This window comes from Schistocerca gregaria, chromosome 1 (assembly GCF_023897955.1).
Source record: "Schistocerca gregaria isolate iqSchGreg1 chromosome 1, iqSchGreg1.2, whole genome shotgun sequence".
Lineage (NCBI taxonomy): Eukaryota > Metazoa > Arthropoda > Insecta > Orthoptera > Acrididae > Schistocerca > Schistocerca gregaria.
Genome location: NC_064920.1, coordinates 826,345,849 through 826,373,390, shown reverse-complemented (window position 1 = coordinate 826,373,390; position 27,542 = coordinate 826,345,849). Strand labels below are relative to the sequence as shown.

Sequence of the window (27,542 nt, the reverse complement as noted above, 5' to 3'; positions counted from 1 at the left end):
GTGGGCAGGAAATCGCGTATCTGTTAGAAATCACAGTGATTGGGAAGTCACGGATATCACAGTAACTACTTACCAAAATCTAACTGCGATTTCAGTCACATTTAGCAGTCGCAAGTATCATTTCACAATAAACGCCGTGAGCCATCTGTTGGCCGAATTCCATACTGCTTTCTGCGATTTCAGTGACAAATCGCAACTAAGAGTCGCAAGTATCAATCAAAAAGCGCAGTTAACAGTGCCATCTGTTGGCCAAAGTTTGTTCTACGCTCATCTCTGCGACGCGCTATCGAGTCTAACTGCGATTTCTGTGACAAGTCGCAACTAAGAGTCGCAAGTAGCAACTAAAAAGAGCAGTTAGCAGTGCCACCTGTTGAGCAAAGCTCATACTATGCTATTCGCTACCGAGTCAAACTGCGATTTCCGTGACAAATCGCAACTAAGAGTCACAAGTAGCAACTAAAAAGCGCAGTTAACATTCTTTTCCTAGTGCCATGTGTTGAACGACGTACGTACTTCGTTATGAGAGCCTTGTGCCTCACGAGATCGGTGTGCTGTGTGTGCGTATGAAGGACTTATTTCATTAGTGGTACAAGTCCATTTTTGTTCATTTTGAGATACGGAGTCGTAAAGTTAAATGAGCGCTGAAAAATCTACAGTTGAGATACCAGAAATATTCAAGCATATGGCTTCTTGCTAGAAATGAACCTTCATTAATGTTTGTTTGGATCATTAATTTCAGAAGCATTATAGACAGAAAAGTGGAGGCAATGAACTTGTACCACTATTGAAATAACCCCTTCACATTATATGACAACATGCACATTCAGCATCAGTTATGATTGGTCAAACACAGCTGTGACTCTGAATGTATTATACAGGGTGATTCAAAAAGAATACCACAAATTTAATAATGTGTATTTAATGAAAGAAACATAATATAACCTTCTGTTGTACATCATTACAAAGAGTATTTAAAAAGGTTTTTTTCACTCAAAAACAAGTTCAGAGATGTTCAATATGGCCCCCTCCAGACACTCGAGCAATATCAACCCGATACTCCAACTCGTTCCACACTCTCTGTAGCATATCAGGTGTAACAGTTTGGATGCTGGTGTTATTTCTCGTTTCAAATCATCAATGGTGGCTGGGAGAGGTAGCGGAAACACCATATCCTTAACATACCCCCATAAGAAAAAATCGCAGGGGGTAAGATCAGGGCTTCTTGGAGGCCAGTGATGAAGTGCTCTGTCACGGGCTGGCTGGCGGCCGATCCATCACCTCGGGTAGTTGACGTTCAGGTAGTTACGGACAGATAAGTGCCAATGTGGACTCTCCATACAGTTGATTGTGGAATTTGCAGCTCTCTGCTAGCTCTGCTAGTCGATTTTCCTGGGCTGCGAACAAATGCTTGCTGGATGCGTGCTACATTTTCATCACTTGTTCTTGGCCGTCCAGAACTTTTCCCTTTGCACAAACACCCATTCTCTGAAACCGTTTATACCAACATTTAATACACCACCTATCAGTAGATTTAACACCATACTTCGTTCGAAATGCACGCTGAACAACTGTCGTCGATTCACTTCTACCGTACTCAATAACACAAAAAGCTTTCTGTTGAGCGGTCGCCATCTTAGCATCAACTGACGCTGACGCCTAGTCAACAGCGCCTCAAGCGAACAAATGTACAACTAAATGAAACTTTATAGCTCCCTTAATTCGACGACAGATAGTGCTTAGCTCTGCCTTTTGTCGTTGCAGAGTTTTAAATTCCTAAATTTGTGGTATTCTTTTTGAATCACCCTGTATTAATAAGAAGCAACATTGCCTTTTTCTCCTGAAAATATCAACTAACGTAACAAATGTGATTCTGCTTCCAATATGACAATTTTGGCTAATGCTCCACATGTCTACAGGACTTTGCAATCAACACAGCAGAACTCAGACATCTGTATAAGCGTAGTGAAATGAAAACAGCATTATTGAGTCATATGAATGCCTCACTTTTATTCCGGCACAGTTCAAGACTCGGGATAAAAGTTTTGCCCCTGGTGTTCTACATGGCAACTTCACACACACGAACTTTTTGCCGACAGTACAACCACATACATAAGTAAGCTTTTCCTGTGTTACTTTCAAGTACTGCACTTAAGCTATTCCTGATTTAACTGGAAGATCTGTACTTCCCACTTTCATATCAACAGCCTCAAAATGCATATTCTATACCTCGGGCTATGTTACAGGTCAGTGTCACACCAAGATTGTGGAGAAGGGGGGGGGGGGGGGGGCGGCGGCGGCGGCGGCATGTCACTCTTCAACTACTGTTTACCAGTAAATATATAGCGGAAAATTACGGGTATAGGACGGCTTAAACATGTGGAAAATGAGATTTTCATTATTCAATCACTGTATTTAACATTTATTATTCCTTTAAAATCGCACAACAACTTCAATAAAACACAGTTTAATCACTCATCTGCGCACTTATTTCACAATTATGTCACTTTTAAACTGCAAATCCTCTAAGAGCTGTTTTGAATCTTAACGAGTCCCCCTCAACAGCCTTGACGTGGATAGATACGTACAGCAACCAGTAATCGAGCGTCAGAACTGTCTCTGCAAAATCAAAAGGATTATTAAACAATTTTTGCTGTCACTAATTACAAGCAATATAATTTACAGAGTAGATTGCTAATATTTGCTCTAATGAAAGCCACTCAATGGGGTATATTTCACATTTGCAAGAACGATCTCACTGAAGTAATTAAGTCCATCGAAACACTTAGAAACTAACCTCTCGTCTGACTAAAACGGTCTAAAGACGCAGTGGCAATTTCTCCAGATCTGTTGACAATAATATTTTGAGTTATCAATTTACTGAGTGACTGAAATGTAGTTCGGGTACCTGTGAACATAACAACATGTTAGAATTCATTTTATAAACACGAACTATTACGCTACTTACATATTAATTACACTATTAATATTTTCACAGTTGTTTCTTTAATACACAATTAAATCCAACGGAGGAACAAACGTAAAACTTACTTACCAATGACAGATTTGTTGAGATGCAATTTTCTGTGTGGGCAGATGTAACTTTTTCATACGGTGGTAAGTCACAGAAATCGCAGAAGTCACAGAATTCGCAGAAGTAGCAAAAATCGCAGAAGTAGGAGAAGTCACAGAAGTAGCAGAAATCGCAGTGGCGGAAGGATACGCGACCTACGTTCCTTAACTGCGACTCGTAACTGCGACAAATTACAGTTAAGAATAGCAGATACTGAAAAGTAGCATTCACAGAAATCACTGAAATTGCAGTTTAGCCCATCACTACTCGATAGCGTGTCGCAGAGATGTGCGTAGTACGAACTTTGGCCAACAGATGACACTGTTAACTGCGCTTTTTAGTTGCTACTTACGACTTCTAGCCGCGACTTGTCACTGAAATCGCAGAAAGCAGTACGGAATTCAGCCAACAGATGGCTCACGGCGTTGAATGTGAAATGCTGCTTGCGACTGCTAACTGTGACTGAAATCGCAGTTAGATTTTGTAAAGTTGTTGTTATGATATCTATGACTTCTCAATCACTGTGATTTCTAACATACGCGATTTCCTGTCCACCACTAATCTACAGACGTAGCGTAGGATCTGATAATTCGTTAAGGCGCTAATCGAACAGTTACAATGGCAGTACACAGCGGCAATAATATAATCAGTTGCCTTTACAAATAGCACTACAAAACGTGTTGCATAATAATTCAATTGAACTTAGCTGTGTATGCAGGCGGTTGTCGTCGGAGAGCTCCTTGCGTGCTGTGACAAATCGCTGCAGTAAACCCCCTCGTAGTATTGCCGCGTGACGTGCGTCCAGAATTCGTGGTTCACTACGGCAATCGTGGAAATTGTCTGGGGCAAAGTCTATCCCGGGTTTCGGCACCAAATTTCTTACGTCGTGAATCACAGCAGAGCAGCGATTATTTATTTATTTATGTTATCCATCTTTCAGCATTAACATGCAATCGATGTCGTCAGAAGAGTTACAGCTATTTGTACATTATGTTTTACATACCAAAATATTACATAGTAAAAATATATCAATGTTGTAAACTATTAGCTTACAACAGCCTCTACACCTAGATCTATACATAACAGTAAGCCATAATTATCAGCATTAACATGCAATCAATGTTGTCAGAAGTATTATAGCTATTTGTACATTATATAACAAAAATATTACATGGAGAAAAAAAAATGACAGTGTTGTACCCTATTAGCTTATAGCTAGCTGCCTCTACATCCATAACTATACATAACAGTAAGCCTTAGTTTATCAATAAATTAGATCATCTTTACAACTATTCTGAAATTCTTCTATACTGTAGAAAGTATTTTTCTTCATCCACACTTTGGTTTTAGTTTTGAAAATATCCATTGAAACTAATTGAGCCTGTACGGGTAAAGTGTTGAATAATTTTATGCCTATGTATTCATAGCTTGATTGGGTTTTCTTAAGCCTGGTTGTGGGTATATCAATCATATTTGTTTGTCGAATATTGTGTTGATGAACTGATTTCCTTATAGTGTAGTGGTTTAAGTTTTCTTTTATGTTTAATAGGCAACAATATATGTAAAGAGATGGGACTGTGAGAATTTTTAAGTCTCTAAAATAAGGTCTACATGAGGTCTTGTTGTCAGTGATTCCGTAAAGACGTCTAATTGCTTTCTTCTGCCAAGTGAAAATTTTTTTGGCTCCTGGAGAGTTACCCCATAAAAGAATGCCATATTGTAGATGGCAATGAAAGAAGGCATAGTATGACTGAAGCAATAAATCTTGTGTAACACGTGTGTAGTTTGGCTAGTAGGTAGATAACTCGTGATAGCTTTCGACATACATAATCTGTATGTGTGTCCCAAGTTAATTTTGAGTCAACGTGTATTCCTAGTAGTTTAACAGGTGATAACTCCGTGTTACTGTTTGATAAACTGAAGATTATCTTGACAGTCTTTTCATGGTTCATAGATAAGTCATTAGCTTTAAACCAGATATTAGACAACACTTTATTACATAGTCACAGAACATACAATACAACAAGTCAAAGATACATTTCCCTAAGAGTAAACAAACAGTCTCACTTCCCCGAAGTACATCACTCTGTGACAAGTTCAAGTACTTTTCATCAATGGGGCTAAGAATTGGTTATCATCAACTAGAAGTACTCCCAGAAATAGCCCAAAAGTTACCTACACAACACCAGGGGATCATTAATAGTATTGTAGAATGCCATTTCGACTCTTGAGCACCAGCTACATTTCAGATATTACCGGCTAGAATACTTCATGGATTAAAGCCTAAGTAATGTATGGTGTACTTACATGACATCATAGTATTCTTGAAAGATATGGAAGAAAATGTGAGACAGCTAACTATGAACAAGACATCTGATGCTCAGCATGGATAAACGCCATTTCAGACAGACGTAAATTAACTACCTCTGACATGTAATTATTGGTAGAGAAGGTGTGACAACCAGTCTCAGGAACTTTGCTGAAATTACAGAATCAGTGAACTGCTTCTTAAGGAAAGGTGTAAAATTTGAGTGGTTAATGAAGTTTCCATATGCATTTGGAAAAGAAAAAAAAAAAAAAATGAAAAAGGTGTTGCTATCATATCAAGTTATATTTCTTGATTTCAAGAAAGAGTTCATCCTTTCATGTTAATAGCAATAGTATGGTTGGTTGTATCATGAGTCAAAACACAGATGATAAATAACATCCAGTGGATTATGCATCTAGACAACTAAACATGGTGGAATGGAACCACTCCACTACTGAAAAGGAGGTTGTAGCAGTTATTTACAGAATTGCCTATTTTCATTGCCATTTGTGTGGTCAGCAATTTAAGGTGGTAACCAATCATGCACCGCTAAAATGGTTGTTAGGATTAAAAGATTCTGATTCATTTAGATTTAAATTATTCTTGACAAATTATTTAGAATTCTTTAAATTAAAAATCTTTTAATAAACTTGAAATTCTTCTCTATAAAAAATCTGGTAGGAAGGTGACATTCTTGTCACAAAATAATTGTGTCCAAAACAAAAGCTTATAAAACAAAACTCTTTGGAAAAATGTGAATCTTTTTGCAAACAAAGTCTTTTTGCAATCTAAAATTTTCTAGGAAAAGAAATCATCTTTCTTCCCAAGGTGGAGCTATGATAGGATAACTAATGAATCTATAATGTGAAAGAATATTTATTGTTCACTTTGCCTGTGGGAGACAGTCTTCTTTACAGCTAACTGAATAAAACCTACTGTCCATAAGCAGCCTTCTGAACACTAAGACACTACATACTCCTTGCCAACACTGGATGTGATAAAGACAAACAAAAGCTTCTTAGGACAGGCTGGCATAGATATGGTTTTGGACGTACATGTTGTACTTAAAAAGGATGGAAGGAGTTTGTTAGACTCGTGTTGCATCACAAAGAATTCAAGAAAACTGCAGAGACTTTTGCAAAAATTGGGCTAAATAACCAACTATCACAAGCAAATGTGATGATTAGTGGACAGGAACAAATTTCAGTCTGTCTGTCTGCAAGGTATCGGGTATTGTAATAGAGTGAAGCACTGTCTGTGATAGACAGCAGTTTCTTTCAGGTATAGTTCCAGATCCTCACCTGGTCTTGGTTCATCAAGCTATGGTCAACTGTGTTGATGTGCGAACAATGAGTCGGCAATCATGGCATTCCATGTTGCCTGGCAGATGTAGGGTCAGAGACAAAGTGCAGATGGATGTAGCATAAATTGATGGGCCAAGGTGTGGTTAACTGCTAGGCAAGGAAATTGCTGACATGCATTAAATATGAAGTTGGCATGACATGTACTACATTCTCAGATATGTAAACAATTAATGTCTCAGTGTGGCTGCTCACAATAGACGGGAGTAACACCATCTACATCCTGTACATAACGAATGATTTCACAACGAGTCTGTCATCCAGAAATAGCATCTGAATGTTGGTTGATTGTGAGAAGATACTGGTAAGCCGACTAGCACGTGTCCAAATTTGACAGTGTAGAATGGACACTGCAGTTTGCAGGTTCATGATATTTCTACATGTGTTCATGAAGATCCCACCACTGCCATGCAAATATGGTATCATTGGATTAAGGAGGCACATAATAAATGTCATGCAGGATCTCAATGCCATTGCACAACATAGGTCCTGGAGGATCAACATACTGTTAATTCGAAATTAGAATTATTTATTAATACTTTCAGCTGGTGACGGGCACTGACATATATCAACGGGGACAGGTGAAAGTGTGTGTGACCGGAACTCGAACCCAGGATCTGCTAACATGGAAGATGCTCTATCCATCTGAGCCACCGAGGGCACAGAGGATAGTGTGACGGCAGGGATTATCTCGTGCACGTCTCTCACAAGCCCCACATTCTCACCTTATATGTCCACACACTACATTCGGTGTCCCTACCCAACACACTCATTACTCGTGGAAGACATTCTTACCAAGTCCCGTAAGAGTACATATAAGTACTGTTCATTCGGTCATGCACAGAGCCACAAGCATTACGCAATGACATATCACAACTGCTGCTGCTGCTGCAGCTTTGCTAATTCCTGGATGTTGAAGATAAGATGCCGCAGTGTGTAAGTGGTCGGGAAAGTGTAATGTTTTTAGAGGTATGGTGTATGGTTCCACTGGGTGCCAGTCTCTTTTTTGCGATGTGATAGCAGCCAATTCATTTTATCATTTTCATGACACGGATTCCTGTTACATCATTCTAGGTTGCTTTTCAAGTAATGTTGTGTAAATAGTGCTTAAGTATATATTTCTGTCACACCCTAAGCATAGAGATAATAAAATTTAATATTCCTTTTTATCACACTGTAGAATATTAATGTTCTGAAAAATATTTATAAAATTAATTTCTATAAACAACAAATTATTGTAGACTAATATTTTTATATTAGTCAATATATATCTTTACATTTTAATGTCTTTTTATACTGGGTATGTCTTCAACACGTTGACTGTCACAAAGCTGCCAGTCAAACTTTCCTTACTATGTATGCAGTAGTCAACATACTGAAGAACTGGACCAATAGTTTTGTTTCAGTAAGAAGCTAAAGTCAATTGTCAAGTTTAGCTCGTGCTGGCCAATAGTAATATTTTGTAATAAATAGCAAATAAATATGTGTGTCCACTGAAAATGAAAGCAAAGAGGACAAATATGAAAAAAACAGATGCTTCTGTGCACAAAACATAAGTATACACAAAATATTTTTGGCATAATCAAAACAACAGTTCCATTTACATAATTCATAAATATTTCTTGCAATACGACATACACAGCTGGTATATACACTCCTGGAAATTGAAATAAGAACACCGTGAATTCATTGTCCCAGGAAGGGGAAACTTTATTGACACATTCCTGGGGTCAGATACATCACATGATCACACTGACAGAACCACAGGCACATAAACATAGGCAAAAGAGCATGCACAATGTCGGCATTAGTACAGTGTATATCCACCTTTCGCAGCAATGCAGGCTGCTATTGTCCCATGGAGACGATCGTAGAGATGCTGGATGTAGTCCTGTGGAACGACTTGCCATGCCATTTCCACCTGGCGCCTCAGTTGGACCAGCGTCCTCAGTTGGACCAGCGTTCGTGCTGGACGTGCAGACCGCGTGAGACGACGCTTCATCCAGTCCCAAACATGCTCAATGGGGGACAGATCCGGAGATCTTGCTGGCCAGGGTAGTTGACTTACACCTTCTAGAGCACGTTGGGTGGCACGGGATACATGCGGACGTGCATTGTCCTGTTGGAACAGCAAGTTTCCTTGCCGGTCTAGGAATGATAGAACGATGGGTTCGATGACGGTTTGGATGTACCGTGCACTATTCCGTGTCCCCTCGACGATCACCAGAGATGTACGGCCAGTGTAGGAGATCGCTCCCCACACCATGATGCCGGGTGTTGGCCCTGTGTGCCTCGGTCGTATGCAGTCCTGATTGTGCCGCTCACCTCCACGGCGCCAAACACGCATACGACCATCATTGGCACCAAGGCAGAAGCGACTCTCATCGCTGAAGACGACACGTCTCCATTCGTCCCTCCATTCACGCCTGTCGCGACACCACTGGAGGCGGGCTGCACGATTTTGGAGCGTGAGCGGAAGACGGCCTAACGGTGTGCGGGACCGTAGCCCAGCTTCATGGAGACGGTTGCGAATGGTCCTCGCCGATACCCCAGGAGCAACCGTGTCCCTAATTTGCTGGGAAGTGGCGGTGCGGTTCCCTACGGCACTGCGTAGGATCCTACGATCTTGTCGTGCTTCCGTGAATCGCTGCGGTCCGGTTCCAGGTCGACGGGCACGTGCACCTTTCGCCGACCACTGGCGACAACATCGATGTACTGTGGAGACCTCAATCCCCACGTGTTGAGCAATTCGGCGGTACGTCCACCCGGCCTCCCGCATGCCCACTATACGCCCTCGCTCAAAGTCCGTCAACTGCACATACGGTTCACGTCCACGCTGTCACGGCATGCTACCAGTGTTAAAGACTGCGATGCAGCTCCGTATGCCACGGCAAACTGGTTGACACTGACGGCGGCGGTGCACAAATGCTGCGCAGCCAGCGCCATTCGACGGCCAACACCGCGGTTCCTGGTGTGTCCGCTGTGCCGTGCGTGTGATCGTTGCTTGTACAGCCCTCTCGCAGTGTCCGGAGCAAGTATGGTGGTCTGACACACCGGTGTCAATGTGTTCTTTTTTCCATTTCCAGGAGTGTATTATTCATGACTGATAACATCCACTCCACCTGCACAACTGTAGCGAGTATTATCAATTGTGAATACAATATAGGAAGTGCTAACAACCATTGTGACCACTACGGCCCTCCAATGGTAGAACCCATGAACCTCATATTCAAGCCTACAACTAGGAATTACAGTGTTACCATTTGCTGGATGAACACTTGCAGTATTATTGCTAGAGATGAAACTGTGGACATGGTAGAAAGAGTAACCACTTATGGTGGAGAGGTGGAAATTATAGGGATTCCAGCTGATAGTCTTAAAGGAAGAGACTTTGCCAAAATTAACCTGTTACTGATGACTATCTGGTCAACTTGTATAATCAAGCTGCTTAAAAACTTTCCCACATTCTATTCTCTCAATACAACACATTCCTGTCATTAATGGTTCCTTGTTACAACATTTCCTAAATTTTAAGTTGTCTTTGATATTATCATGACCTTAACACTGATTTTTCATACAAATTTCTGCTCAAAGTGAGCCTTTGAACAAAGCAGGAAATGCAGCCTATACACAGAGTTATTGATCATGTCTACCTGTATTATAGATTCACAGTGTTTGGAGGGTTGGGAAAGTATGCCGAGTCACTGTCTTAATTATAATCATGATCTGACAATAGTAACTCAAGTAAAAACCTTCATTCTGCTCACAATGTTGTATCACAACAATTCTAATTTAATGTAACAGTCATTTTACAAATAAACACCACTTTTGAAGATGACTGTCTCTACAATGAGCTTTCATGAATTGGCATTACTTCCGCTTGAAATACACTAATCCGTATCAGGCCCGCAGTTTTACATAGATACAACCTGATGGCAGTCACGAACATTCCTTCTCGAGACACATCATAACATGATGACAATTTCCACACTCTTTCTCACCGAGGACGTACCCGAGATGAGTGATCTCTTTGTCGGCAACAAAGTGCATATTTCGTGCCTATTGTTCGCTGTTTACAAATACTGCCAACTTTAGTGTTTTAACCAATGTCGTGTTACAAGTGTTATTTACCATAATTGTGATAACATCAAAAACACTCTATAGATGTTCCAAATAGTGCCAATATGTCATGAAGAGAACTACGTAAGAAGTCCTTCTGTCGCTAAACAACAAAAATGATTACCGCATATTTAATTAAGAATGCTAAAACAAATTGTGACATTAAACTTCCCTAAAAGTAGTCATTATATTTATATTCTACCTTTTCCACATAGTGACTGCTGCTTTGAATGCAACAAGGGAGATGTAACTCTAACAATGAGCCTGAAAGAATAGAACTGAATTGGCAATAATAACCAAAAAAAATACTAGTGTAAAAGTTGTGTTCTGTAGTAACTTCAATCAGTGCCTACGAGTGAAATGATTAGGAGAGATACAAGGTGTATTTCTGTAGCAGAAAAAAATGACAATTCTACACCGTGTAAATTCACATGCTGGATCACGAGTTCAATTAGTGAAGGATCTTGGACTCTTCATTTCCACCCTGAACAAGTTTGTGAGAAATCGCCCCAACATCGAAGCCAATGCAAGACAGTCTGGCTCTATGGGCGGGGGGGAGTGTAAAGACATGTGGCCATCAGCAAATGATCACTTGGCTAAACTTGTTGCAGAGTGGTTTGTTAGCATGAGAACATTGGGAATTCCACTTGACGGCAACATCTGAGAGATAAGGCACTTCAGTTTGCTGCAAAGTGGGGATTGCCAAATTCACATTACCAAATGGTTGGATCACTATTTAAAACTCGCAATAACGTTGTTTACAACCAGCTGTTTGATGAAAGTGTAAGTGTTGATAGTGGAACTGAGGAACAATGGAAAAAGAAAAATTGCAAAATATCTTTAAAGATTACAATCCAAAATATTTTCAATGTTGATGAAACTGATCTTTGTAACATATTACAAACTAAAACCTTATGTTTTAAAGGTGATAAATGCCATGGTGGTAAACTGAGTAAGTAGGGGATAATTACTTTACTTATGGTCAAATCTGATGGGTCTGAAAAATTACCCCCTTTGGTAACTGGTAAATTTAAAAAGCCAAGATGTTTCATAAACGAGAGAACTCTGCACACTATTTGCGATTCCAACAGCATTGCGTGGATGACAATTTCGATCTTCACAGCCACCTTGCATGCACTGGATGGGGGTAAGAAGTAGGAAAATAATGCTGCTAGTTGGCAGATGTCTGCCACCCCCTGACAATCTGCAGCTCAAAAATATTTTGTATGAATGAGCTCCAACTGTTGGCTATGCCCTTTCAAAAGAACCATCCCAGCATTTGCTTGATGTGATTCAAGGAAATCACTTAAAACCTAACTCAGGACGGCCAGACTTAGGTTTGAACCATCATCCTTCCGAATGCGAGTCCAGGATGACGACAATTATTCATTTGTGCCAGACAGTAGATAAGCTATGGAAGCTACACACATTTTGAGGCAGAACATGATGATAGTGCGTTTGATGCTTTGCGTACCGTGGAGAGAGACTTAGCACTAATTTCTGTTAGAAAGAAATAAAAACAATTATTTCCATATTTTTAAATACCCAAAATTTAAATTGTTTTAATTTTGTGTCTGAACAATAAGACAGTAAGAATAATTTATTCATTTTCACTTGTTGTCTTTCTTACACTTTCCTTCATTTTACATATTCCTGCATTTTACACTTTTTTTGGATCAATCCACTGGAAAGTGGACTGCATTACGAAAAAAAGTCAGAAACTATATTATCTATGAAGTATTTTTACTCTATACCCCCCTCATGTGTTCCAGATCTTAAGTTTGTGTTTGCCAGTATAATGAAGTCACTCTCTGTACTCTCAGCAGTTGTCACTGGTGAAACCTAAGATTTTCCACTTCACATACTCCATTTTTTATTCCAACAATTAAGTTTACCTTTCAATTGCCTACACTTTTTATATGAGAGTGTGGAGACAGCTGTTATTGTGTCAGCTGTATGAACTGCTACTTTTGTGCCAGAGTCCGACACACACTAGCGATGTCACTACTGTGATCTACATAATGTTTATAAACCAAGACAACGCTAAGGTCATAGTCAAGAACAGAATAGTGAACAAATGTTGCAGCTGCAAGAGAAGTGAGCTCAAACATGTAATGCTGGATAAAAGACAAAATTATCTTAAACACCAACACAATAACAAAGTGCTAATTCCCAAGTCAAATACCACGTCCATGAAGCAAAGTAAAATTGAATTCAATATCCATGAATGGAGGTTTCTGCAACAATAAACAAACTGCTGATCCACTCACTGTGCTTGATATTTATCTCCTGTAGTGCGTCACTAGTCATACCTGTCATGGCAGTCAAAAGGGGAATCATGAACAACAACAATATTGTTGCTGGAGTAGAGAGCAATGAAAGTACCAATGAGGCAAAGCTGCTAGGGCTTCCTGATAGCTAAAATGTAGTGCTAATAAGATATCTTTATTCAACACTGTGATGCTGAGACATCTTTTAACTTTATGCACAAGTTAGGATTCAGTGTGTACTTCCTAATCTCAAGGTGAAAATGCTGTCTCACTCTACTCTGGCAATGATGATATGCCATGGAGCAAACTTTCCTTGGTACACTTCTTGCTCCGTTTATAATTTTAGTGTAGCAATGAAATGAGTTAAGTTCACCACATAATGGAAAAGTTGAGCGACTTATGAACACAGAATAAAAGATAGAATGTAGTACTCCAGGTAATTAACTAATGGGGGTGTTTTTAAAGAGGTACCATATTGAAAGTTAAGATGACACAGTCAGTGTTTGGCTAACAAGTGCTGTGTTCAGCACTTCTACGGCAAGCCACATGCCACCTCCGATGGAGATGCTGGAGATTGGGAAATACATGCTGAGATTCGTTTTCTTAATGCTAAAGGCATAAAAATGAATGAAATTCATAGTTAGATCAGTAAAGTGTATGAAGGAAAAATTATGAGCAGTGGGAGGATATGGAAATGGGCGAGAACCTTTAAAGATAACCATACAAATAGGCATGATGATGAACAAAGTTGGCGACACTCAAATCATTACTGACAATTCAGTGCAGAAAGTTGATGAAAAAGTGAGAGAGAACAGACACTTCGTGATTTTGACATTATGCGTCAAGAAATGTGGTTTATGCAATCATTACAGAATGTTTAAATTGTCAATGTTACGCTCAAGCTGGGTACAAAAAATGCTGACCAAGTTGCATAAAAGTGAACATTTAGCCAGTTCTTTGACTTTCGAAAGAAGCAGTACAATGAGGAAGGTGATGGGTTTTTAAGGCAAATTGTAACGGGTAACAAAATGTGTGGTTTACATTATGCCTGAATCAGAGCAGCAAACCACAGAATGGCAGCATACGTCACCACTCAAGCAAACAACTTCAGTCCAGATAATCCAGTGTACTGCATTTTAGGACACGAAGGCAGTGTTGCCTGCAATTCTAGTACAGTGACTTAATGCAGTGGTACACACACACACACACACACACACACACACACACACACACACACACACACACACACACACACACACACACACACAGTTATGCATTCTAATTTTGTAATTGGCTCAGTGTGAATTACATTTTGAATGTGCAGGGTCCAAGATTGGAACACAAAAATCAATTATACTATCTGCAGGGAATGTGGATCTGCTGTGCAATGAGCAGTTAAAAGCATTGTAGAACAGAAAATCTGCACAAAGGGTGCAAAAATCAGCTGGACACTCAAACATCTACTTTTTCAATGTAGTCATTTTTCTTAGCAGTTAACTATATCTGCAGGTGAGTTGTGTTTCTCAGTCCACATTTCACAAAGTGCTACAGATTTTTTGTAGTAATTTTCATTTATGCAGCATTTATGCATTTTTAATGGAAGTTCATTTCTGCTGGTATGAAGAGCAATCCTTGTTTTCTTCGATTGGCAAGTGGTGATGGGGGGGGGATGAAAGAGGTCAAGGAGTGCTCTCCAAGCACATCTTATAGTAAGAGTAAAAAAACTCATTTTAGGAATTTATTGATTTTTTTTCACTCTGCCCAATTATTTGTTGTTGAAAGATACAAATGCAATCTGAATCACAAAGTTTCATTGACTGGTCTGACACAATAATAGCAAACATGCTACGTATCAATTATCATTAGTATTTTAACATTTATAACTCATTACATTTGTACAAATAACGTATTAAAACTAACTATCAAACTGTTACAAGCACACAGGCTTCATAGTTCACACTTTTGCCTGCATTTTTTCCTTTAGCTCTGAGATAATGAACACAACATGCTTATTGGAAAGACATTTCCAATTAAAGAGTATAAAGAGAACACAAAAATTTAAAGTTTTTTTTTGTGAAATATGCAGTGTATAAATTAAAATGTAATGTTTCACTCTTTTGTCAGAATGAAACTGACTAAGATTAATTTCCCTTTAAGATCTATATACTTAAAATTTTTAGTCCAATTCTATGAAATGGCATTATAACACCACAGAAACTTCAAAAACATTAACATGTTTCGACAAATCCCCGTATCACTGACATCTTTATAAAAAGAATAATTATTTAAACACAAGATGTAAAATACACAGCAGAAAAACAAACACTAAAAATGAATACAGAAACTCAATTATAGGAGTGAAAGTCAAGAAATTTCTCTAATAAGTGAATATTCAAGTGAAAGATAAGCATCATCCTCCTCCTCCTCCATGTAATAACAATTTTTTATTTTGACTGAAGAAAGGCACTCAAATCAACAGCATCAAATAATCTGCAATAGCTCTTTAATGTGATTCTTATTCATGTTTTACTACATGTATTGTAGTAACGGACGTAAGCAAAGAATCTGACAAGCAAATGTGATCTTCATTAGTACTTTCAAATAATCATCATCTTCATCAATAATAATAAAGCAACTGAAATGTAATACACTGTCTCATACTGTCTGTATTTAAACATAAACAAAAATTTAATTAACTTTTACCCACAAAGATTCATAAGTTTGTAAAACACTGTGGAACAAGTTAATAGCAATTCTTCCCAGAAAAAGACAACTAAGGAAATTGTCTACTGGATGACTGCATTTTAATGTTTCTGCAGACTGTGTGGAACTTGCAGCAAACTATTTTCACTGTTAATAAAATTGTGCACTCCTTCTAAATACAATCATTTTTAATCAGCCTCATCGCAGTACATTTATTTCAGAGCAGCATTTTTTGGAGCTATTTAGCTTCTTTCTTAATTGAAAAGTACTGACACAATTTAAAAGAGAGAGAGAGAGAGAGAGAGAGAGAGAGAGAGAGAGAGAGAGAGAGAGAGAGAGAGAGAGCTGGACTCTTGCAAACAAACCTTGCCTGTGCATTAATTTTATTGCTTACGAGGCAGCAAGGCATAAAAATTAGTTACACATGACTATAAATATCAAGAGCTTACAATAATACAACTCATGTGAATAAAAGATGTTTACAAGTGTCATAATGATGGAAATTTAGTGAGGAGTACATTAAAGTGGCAGTCAAATAAAACATTCAGCTACAGAAATGAAGAAAGGCACAATGGGATTATAATACAATTCTCAAAATTTTCACAGTGTTCCTTGTAATAAATTACTCCTGAATTAACAAACCACGTTATCCAAATGAGGTTAAGACAAAAGGAAAAGAAATGGAGAAATCATTTACAGATCTCACATAGTTTACAAATTATAAAACTGATAATGATTTAGTACTTTATTTAAGATATGACCACCATAGCAGTATTTTTGTAACTCAATTGTACCATTGCATTTATCGGAAGAGCTCACAACTGCTATTCCCTTTTGCCTGTTTGTATTATCTTAAAACTGGATGTTCTTATGTCTATATTTAATACTGTTAATACAAATTCCTTTAAACAAGTCTTACAAAACAAATAATGAGTGAACAAACTCTTGGAGAGAGAGAGAGAGAGAGAGAGAGAGAGAGAGAGAGAGCTCTTCTGATGAACCACAAGAGTACCTATATGCAATAACATCTAAATATAATAATATTTAGATAACCATCTTATTTACCATCAAAAAGGCACAATTTTGGTGTATATTCTGGAACTCATGGGGAAATAACATTTGAAACATGGAAACAAAAGTTAAACCTCTCAGTTACTGTTCAACATGTAATGGAAATAAGAGGATGCAAAATACATGCATCAAATATTACACAAATTTGAATATATGTTGGCTATACATCAGAAGGCCATAACAGGTTGGTTGCAGATGGCTTTGGTTAAGTTTTTAGCATCAAATGATTTAGGTTTCATTCCAAAATTGTAAAAGAAATTTAAGAAATTATAAGTATAACATATGCATGGACTAAAAAACTGTCAGACAATGTGAATTTTCTAAAAGCACTGTGAGTTAATATTCACTTATATATTTAAACTGTCAAACAATGACAAAACAATTATGTAACAAAGAGTAACAGTGGATTGTTCCTTAAATGGAAGAGTGAAGCCAATTCTGTAGCTTCTCTGCCATATACTACCAATAATCAAATCACTCTGCTAAAAAATCTAAAAACATATTGGAAGACAGATTTCCAATTAGAAAAATGGAAGATTAAGCTAGAAAAAATATTACCTTCACCACTCATTTACCACACTACACCTAACACAGTACTGTTTTCCAAAAATATTGCGGTTAATACAGTATGTGAGATAATATGTGACTAGAATACAATACTCATGAACGTTCCATCACAATCTCATATATGGATATTTGGGGTCTCCAGACATACATTGGCATTTAAAGATGTGATCTATAATACTCCAGCAACGAGAGAGAGAGAGAGAGAGAGAGAGAGAGAGAGAGAGAGAGAGAGAGAGAGAGAGAGAGAGAGAGAGAGAGAGAGAGAGAGAGAGAGAGGAGAGAGGAGAGAGGGGAGAGGGGGGGGGGGGGGGGGGGGGGGAGGTTGATGGGTAATGAGGAAATAGGTAGGAGGCTACATTTAGAATAATTTAGGGGGGCAGGAAGGAAAAAGGCAAGTCTGTCCAGACTAACCCCATCCCAACTGTATGGGAAAAATCAATCAATTTACTTCAAACTAAGTTATCACTAGTGTAATAACTTAAATGCATCTCCTGTTCATGGTCCATTTTGTACAAGCACAGTACAGGACCCATGGTCTTCAAATTTCTGATGTTTTTAAAGTACTTTATTTTATGAAACACAAAAATGATATCCCTCTGAAAACAGGAATCCTAATGTAGTTGCATAACCTATAATTTTTTTAACACCCAAGTCAATACCATTCAGTTGCACAAAAAAGATTTGCACCTAGAGGAACTGTGTAAGAGTGGAAATAATTTATCCATTCAAAAAGCAAAAGATACGGGTATCCAATTTCCCTTATGATTACCAGGAAAATAAACTGTTACAAATATCAGATGACGTGGTAAATGAAGGTGTCATAACGAACAAGTTATTTATATTTAGTGACTTGAACCTACTACTGTCAAGATTTCACTATCATTGGGAGGTTTGTGTCCCACAATCGGTTTTCAGGGAACCAGTGGGAATCAAAATACTTCAGTTGAATACATAAATTAAAATAACCATACATTAATGTCTCACTCTGGATGGGGAATGGAATACCGACCACAATTAGTAACGTGATCACTGATGGAAAAGAAGACGAAAATCAGCAATCACTGATGTTGCAACTGAAGTGTTTGTCGTACCTTACTATGTGAAAAATGCAAGTTGCCAGTACCCACAAGTAAAATATTGCGTTACTAATAATTTTTGCTGAACAGTTTTAATATATGTTCTCATGTTGAATACTTTGAAATACATAACGGATAGAAGAAACTGTTAGACTATAAGCTTTAGTATATCTGACAGCATAGCACTACATAAACTACTTTTTTGACAGTGTATTCTTTATAATATTTCAGTATAAGGCTGAAAACTTGCCCTGCCCCTGCCCCCCCCCCCCCCCCCAGACACACAGAGACAGAGAGAGATGGGGGGGGGGGGGGGGGGGCTGATGACAGTTTTAAACTGAAAAGAAATAAACACCATAGAAGATGCATTTTGTGTGTGTCCAGGTACGTGGTATCATCTGAAGTCCAAAGCGCATGTGCCTTGAAAATCTCCGAAAACATGAAACAAGTACCAGGAGTTTTGTGCTATTTTCAGACCATATTACACAGCAGAAAAATAGTGTGACAACAGTATAGACAAGCCTATCTATGTCCACTGTTTGTCCGTCACAGTTTTTCGATTCTATTTACCTCTTTTACCTCTCTTTATTTGTGGTCTTGTGGGACTTTAATGGTCTCTTATTATTCTTCTTTTAATGTCTACATGTTGCTCCATTGCCACTTTCCAGTCAAGCATTTAACTATCAATATTCATTTGACATTTCATTATAAATTGTTACTACTTAAAGGAGCCTTTTGATGCCAGTTTCTTTATTGCGGCCTTGCTAAACCACATACCTGCAATAATTATTAACTGAGAAATAGCTGACAAATGCTCACTGTTTATAAATTAGAACATTATGAAAACAGAAACAGAAGTGTTTTCTTTTGAAACTGTGCCAAAGTCAACTCATTAGCAGTAACAATTCCATAACAGGCTTTATTGTTAACCCTTAAAAAGGAATAATATGTCTAACATTTACAAATATAACATCATTTGGCAGCTAACCTGGAGGCCCAATTACAAAGATGTTTCATTTTCGAACAGTTGGAAATAAAGCGAAGATAACTAGAATATTTATATTCACCACATCAACATGGAACTAATATGTTTACTACAGCATCTTAAAGCAAATAAGAATGTTAGAACAAGCACTACATGCACTCATTACAGTGTTTGCTTAAAGGAATAGTATCTGGATTCAACAGCAAATCAAATTACACCAACAGTCTACATCACAAAACCATCAAATAGCGATATGATTTACACTAGACAAATCTAAAATGTGACCGCATTTACTGCTGTCATATTTCAGTGTTCATGAAAACTTATTACAATTTAAACTGAGAATATTTTACACGAGTATTAGTAGCAGCTGTTTGATAAATTTGGTGGCCAGTGGTGGAATTCAAAATGTACAGTAATTACTTGATTCACAAACTGCTTTCAAATTGTGAACTGCAACTGTTTGTAACTGTCCATATCTTTGACAAACATTGTGGACAGGGAGAAGGAAAGGCAGCTTTTGACTAGTGGCATCTTAGGTCTCGGGGGTTGGCGGGCACATAAGAATTCAGGTACAGGAAATGTGCAGCTATAAATAAATACTTTGTAGTAGGAGTGTGGCATTGGTCCACAATAGCTAATTCTGTGACAGTACATCACAAATTAACTTGGTTTTACACTGACAACAACAATGAGAGGCTATCTAGTATGTGACAGACTAAGTATGCACACAGAACGGAAAGAATAGGAGACAAAAAGAAATCAGTGACAGAAAAATTTACAAATAAAGTAGTACCAAATAAACTTAAATTTTGTTGTCAATTGAAAACTGCAATAAACTACATAATAAACTGTTTAAATACCTCAAGAAAGGAACAGAAGATTTGTTAGAGAAGAAGGTACAGTAAAATTAAGTGGTAATTGCAGCTTACTATATAATTAGTGAGAGGGTAATATTGATATCAATGGTTTAGATAAGTGGAACGTGTGTGTGGTTGTTTTTTACTATTACGAGAATGCCTATTAATAAGAAACACAAAATAAGTTCTACAACAAAACCAGACTGACACGGAATAATTAAAATCCTACGAATTTTTATAACTGTGGCTTAGTTTTTATAATGTTTTATATTTTACATCTGCAACATGCAGTCAATGCTGGACTGGAGGTGGTGGATAGTTTTAATTTGGAATAACTTACTTTGTATCATGATGAGAAATAGCATCTTCCCTTACTGACAAAAACAGAAGAGAAGAAGAATTTAGTAAAGTGATGACATTGTTTATAGACACTAAATCTGTTTTTACTGTGGAACAGGCACAAGCAATGAAAAATTCTGATTTTACTTAAAATAAGACAAATGGCAGCCTTCCAAAGGAACAGGAATCACAACGAACTCTCAGGTAAACTAAATCACTGGCAGAGTTCATATCACACAATATGCACTGGACAGCAAATACAAATTACTAATTATTCTGACCAGAAGGAAGTTTTTATCACAGTCTGAGGCGCACGAAACACAAATTAGGAATGTGGCTTACACATTTAAGTGGCACATTTAGGGCACAGTCTACAAAGAAAACTGTTAAACACTGTACACATTGGGAGAGAATCAAGAATGGAATATAACAAGGAAAAATCACCACTCTCAGAATAGAAGGGGCATTGAACAGCATGCAGGCATACAAAAAGGAAATAATATTATCAGTTAAGCAATACCCTGTCCTTGGTATTTGTCTGCCCCCATATTCAGCTGTTTTTCTACCAGTTGAGTTGGGATCCATCCTCATTCACATCTTACAATATTAAGTTTAGATGACAAACACCCAAAGTAATCTTCTTCCATTATACTAAGAACCTTTTAATTTATTGCATTTATGAGTAGAATATTTGGAAGATATTTTAACAGCTAATTTTAATAAATGATTCTTATGTAATCAAGTCAAACAAAATAATTTTCAGTATAAGCAAAGGACAGAACCCTCTTACGGGCTGGGAAAAATGAGAATTACAATACAGTGAAAACACACTTTAAAGAAATCAGCCTCCTCTTATTCCTCAGTCCAACTTTAAACTCCACTTCTCAAGTTTACTGCTTTTTCCAGTATACTTCATTCCAGTAATTCACAACGTGAGTTCCACTTTTTAATGCATTTATCTTGGCTCATATTACATGTACAAAATATCAATATTTACCACAACAAAATGGAAGATATCTTAAAAAAAATACAAGTACACGAATGAAAACAAAACCTTCGAGCAGTAATCAACTTCGTGAGCACACAGCAAATTATGTTTCAAAATCAAAATGTGCCCAGAACAACACAGATTTTCACAGCTGATTATTTCTTGCTGCTTTAAAGGTGTAATAGTGTCCTGCCTGGTTGTGCTCGAGTGTCTACATCCTTTACTGAATGTTATTTTACCAAATCTTTTTCCATAAGCTTAATTTTTGGTTGACATTAAAGAAAAATCTTTTAAATATTTATAATTAATGAAAATTGCTACAGTATTTGCAATCCTGACTTCTAAAAGAAATCTTCTGCACTATATAATGGACCAAATGCATGTACACAGACCAGGATGAATAGAACGTGTGTGAGTGACTGGTGAAAGAATAATTTACAAATAAGGTTGTACCAAATAAAACTTAGGTTTTACAGGCATTGGGAAATTGCACATCCACATAAATAACTGTAGGAGTACCTCAAGAGGAAATTTCCCCTGACTGTGCTACAGCACACAAAGAAAAACACACAGAGCATTTTAAATGCAAATAGTGTAAAGAGTGAAATAACACAAGTTAAATGCCAAAATATTTAAGGATGTGAGTGTATGTCATCTTTGTAGTTCTGTTAAGTTTGAGTTCAGTGAAATTAAGTGCAGTTAATTATAGCTATTATGTAGACAAATGCTGTATATGCCACAGAAGTTCTAAGAAACCTAACTTGTCAGATTTCCATGGAAGACGGAACATAGGAAACAAACTACCAAAGAAGTTTCTTCACATTTCTTTAACAAGTTACATACTTCAAATAGCTTTAAAAAAGTTAAATTGGCAGTTCTAAATGTGACTGCTCTCTGTGACATAATGCTGTTGTATCTATGGGTTCACAACATATGGAAGATTGTGATGAAACTCCATCAGTTATCAGTTGCATAATAACATAAAAATGAGCAAAAGGAAAAAATCCCTGAATTCTAAATGCTATTACACTGAAGAGAAAAAAAGGTGTGAACATTCCTAATATTTTTGCAGTTATAAATTAGATTTCTCTCTGTCCCTCAATACCATGTATACAAAATGATTGCCTTTTGGTGAACACAACTTTATTGCTTCAAGAGGTATTACCAGTTTGTAAAAAAAAATATTTACAGTAATTCAGCAACAGGATTTAACTTTTCACTTTGTTCTCTTTATATGGCATTTTCATGTTTTAACATTATTGTCATAAATATAAACACTAAAAATAAAAACAAATTATATATATATAGAATTCACTTCAAAATTCCAATAAAATTCTAAAGGATGATTCTGTAAATAAATGAGGTAAACAAAATTCAAAACATACATCTACAGTTCAGTTACACAATTACATTCCCTATGTCAACAGAATATCCTTGGACAGGATGCACAATTTTATAATTTCACTTACGTATTAGAAACAGTAACCTTTTAGAAATGCAGATATTATGCAATGCTGGAAATGTACAAATGTAAAAATGAATGGTGCTGGCTCATATCCAATTGTGCTATTCAGCGCAAGTCACATAACTGCAGCTTTTCAGGAAAAAATGTGGTAAATTTTTCCTTTGATACTGGAACTGCATATAGAGGTTACCAAAAGATATACATCCCTGAGCTTAGCTTGAGTAGGCTGTGGCACTGGTATACATGCTCTGACAATGTATGTTGACATATACATTCCTGAACATTACTGACAGAGCTGGGGAAGAGTTGCAGAATCGCACATGTTAACCACATCCTACTGCCCCTCAGAATGGTTACATTTACAGATAAGATAAAGTTTTTTTTTTTTTATTTACAAAAATCTTCTGTGCAAGCATTGTAAAAAATAATGTACGAGACAGCGTCCATTCTCTGTGACAATAATTTACATAGCCATCGTGACACAAATTTCCATGCTTCTATTAACTAAAGAGGGTCTTAATTCCAAGCATATCATTACATGGCTGAAATTCTGAATTCAAACATTCAGAGAGAGCAGAAGGAGCACCAGAGAAGATAGTGCAACTATGCGATTGTTACCAACCTCTGTGTAGACAGGTAGTTCATGCTCCAATGATCGAAAGTGGCTGACCAGAATGATAAGCACTGAATGAACACAACTCAGGATCAAATGAAGTGCGTCAAAACAGCCTAGGCCTGGAAAAACAAATAAATGTGTAAGTGGAAAATAATATTAAACACTAAAGCAAATGAAACACAAATGCAGAGTATCAATGACAAATATCCAAATACCACTGGCCAATAGCATTTTTTGTTACAAAGAATGTGAATGGCATTCTTAGCTACACAATTTTAAAATTAAATTTGTTTTTGCCTATTGGGCTCAGTTTTCATGTACAGTACCCTCTATCTACAACAAAAACTTAAAAATGCTGCATATTGGTTACTTTGGAATTACTTAATTTGCTTTTATTTAACTTTTGCAGATGTAAGTGTTAGCAGACAAGCAAAATACATACAAGGAATCCCATACATGATCTCAGTTACAACATTCACTGCCAGGATACAATGGAGACCGATGGGTCATCCTCACATTGTATCACGTCATGTTGCTCTGCTGTGTCACTATCCATAGTGTAAAAGCTCTGACCTTGTGAAGTGCATTCCTGTATGTTCATGTAGGTTTGTGTTTTGAGTGATTTTAGAAGAAATGCCTCATACCTGCATAAATAACCAAAATTCTATTCGTTATATCTGTTGTGACTTAACTCTGGAATCACGAAAACAAAAACTTAATCCTCTTGTAAAAAAATGTAATGAACTTTATTTTGGGTGCAAGGTTGGCAAACAAGACAAAAAATGGGTCCCCTACAAATGCTGTTTGACATGTGTTACACTCTTAACAGGCTAGTTAACAGGATATTGACGGATGTCCCTTGGTGTCCCCAAGATATAGAGAAAATCAATGGGTCACTTAACAGACTTATTTTTGTGTGACAGAAATAGCTGGAATCGCCTCTAAAATAAGGAAAACTGTGCAGTGTCCCAATTTACTACCTGCTTTAGACCTACATATCACCGTGAAGAATTGCCGGAACCAGTGCCTCCTGACAATGTGACAGTGAATGAAGAGGAATATTGAAATGAAGACAGAGATACACTGACTCAACATTTAATGCCTCCCTGTGAATCAAATGAGCCATTTTTTTTGTTCTCTCAAGGGGGCCTCAATGATCTTATTCAAGATTTAAATTTGTCAAAGAAACAGGCTAATCCTCTAGCTTAGTGATTAAAAGAAAGGAATCTTCTTCTTCCTGGTATGAAACTGAATGGCTATTGTGCCTGCCATCCTCCTTTTTCTTAACATTTCTCCAAAGTAGGTGACATGGTTCTTTGTAATGACACTGAATACATTATGGAGACTTTTGTCCACGATTTCCATGTAAGTGAGTGGCATCTGTTCATAGATTCTAGCAAACTTTGTCTGAAAGCAGTACTTCTCCACAAAGGGAGGAATTTCCTTCTCTTTCCATAGCTCAAGCATTTAACAATGGAGACACACGAGAACTCTGAACTGCTATTCACACATATCCAATATGAGAAATATAAATAGTGTATGTGTGTAGATCTCACAGTTATTGCAATTCTTCTCTGTTTGCAGCTCGGGTATACAAATCACTGCTGCTTTATATGCAACTGGGACAGCAAAGACGAAAAAAACCACCATTCTGGTATTTAAAAAAAAAAAAAAAAAAAAAAAAAAAAAAAAAAAAAAAAAAAAAAAAAAAAAAGACCTGCTTGGAAAAAAAATGCTACATGGAGAGAAAAATATGGTTAAGACTCCTCATGTTAAATATTTATCTACCTCTACTGCATATTAAATTGTGTCCTACAAAAAACTTGGTGAAAATGTATTTGAGAAATAAGTTCCCAAATATCAGTGAAGCAAAAATTAAGGAGCAAATATTTGTAAGGATGCAAATAAGGGAATTAATGGCAGATGAAAATTTCCCCAACTTTTTTTGAGTCAACTTGAAAAATCAACTTGGCTGTCTTTCATAAATGTTTGTTAGAACTTTTCAGGCAACCATAAGACAGGAAACTATCACAATATTGTAGAAGAACTAATAAGATCATATCACTTTATGGGCTGTAACATGTCAATTAAGATACATTGCTTGAATGATCATTTAAACTACTTCTCGATAACCTTGGTGCTAGTGACAAACATTATGAATGGTTCCACTAGGACATTTCTCAAATGCAAGAACATTACCAAACGAACAGGAGTACTGCAAAAATGTCCGACTAATTACTGTTGGTCCTTATGAAGAGGTGTTCCTGAGGCAAAATATAATAGGAAATCAGGAAAAAACATTATCAGGAATGTTTATTCACTTTTCTTTACTCTTATGTTGCTCATTTCCTTGAATAACTACTGCCATTTTTTTGTCTCCTTTTGTCAGAAACATATAATGGTGTAATACATCAGGTGACATAAGCAGTTACTTTCACAGTGGTAGAACGATGAACACTACCTGTGATGACTCGCTATCTGGTCTTCCTGAATTGAACAATTATTATCTGGAGTGGTAATGACAAGAATATACTTAACTCAAACTACAATTACAGCTTTTAATATGTTCTGACAAAGTAGAGCTTCAAAGTAACTTAAAGCTACCAAATTGATTCCAGAAACTGTGGTACCCATGCCCATATTTTGAGTTTAAAATGTGACCAAGTTTGACTGCCATTATTTCACCCAGTCTATTCATGTTTTCAAATGCTGAGTAAAATTTCATTTAAGTTCATGGCGTTGCAAGCTAGTGCATCCTCTTCTCACTTTCCTTTGAGTAGAGTAACATAAAATTCCCCTATCAAAGTACACATATTTCTCAATGTTTCTCAGCAAATATTGCAACCTCACTATCTTCACCCTCTCTGAAATATTCTCAATTTTATCACTGTTGCATTCATATCTGAACAGAATTATTGAATCAGTAATATGTGATCAAACTGATTAACAGGCAGGAGGGGTGAGGCGAATTTGGAGGAGGGTGGGGAAGTGGGGAGGGTTGGGTGGGGTGGAAAGGTGGGGAGCCCAGTAACTTTGCAAAGTCATGTTTGGATTTATGTTTTGGAGAAGAATGACAGACATGCCAATTTTCGATGTTGAAACATGCAGTAACGTGCCAGGCAAATCTAGTGAATTCAAGAATTCAGCTGCATAAGATAACTTCATCTTAATGCATTATGAAAATGATATGTTGTTGCTTCAACTGGTATCTAGTTTTGAATTCTGAAACTGATGGCATTGACTTCATTGTTTTTGGCTGCTAATATAGCATGTGCACTGAGCCACCAATGAAAACTTTGTGGATCAATTTGCCTACTATGGCTGTGATTTTACAAAAGTTTATTAGTAATTTGATACTCTGGGTGGATTGCCCTTCTCAATATCCAACAACTGTTTTATGAAATTTTCAGCAGATCCACTGTAGTTGTACATGCATATCAATCTTTGCAGCTAATTTTTTTACATGTCACCATAAAACACAACTTGTGACATGCATTATCTTCATCAGTGGTGCTGAATTCAGTATAAGTGGTTCAGTTTGTCATAATGCATCTGAAAATAAAAATGAGTGCACCACTGTAGAGTTTTTTATTTCCTCTCAAATCGCTGAGTGTATGTGAAGTGCTCTTAACGTTTTTTTGTACACCATGGTACATTCATCCCATATAATGACTTAACATGATTGAGTACTTTATTATTCCATAATATTTGTTGAAATTGCAGTTGTGTGTTCCACTGATTTGC

General features: G+C 37.2%; 1 protein-coding gene across 1 annotated transcript in view; it reads right to left on the bottom strand.

Moving 5' to 3' along the window:
* Positions 1–14,852: 14,852 nt before the first annotated feature.
* LOC126271682 (ribosomal protein S6 kinase beta-1) overlaps positions 14,853–27,542 on the bottom strand; it is a 201,082-nt gene continuing 188,392 nt past the window's right edge. The window contains exon 12 of the mRNA XM_049974171.1: positions 14,853–23,917. Within this exon, the coding sequence (XP_049830128.1) occupies positions 23,912–23,917 (6 nt within the window). The 3' untranslated portion in view covers positions 14,853–23,911. The remainder of the gene's footprint in view (positions 23,918–27,542) is intronic.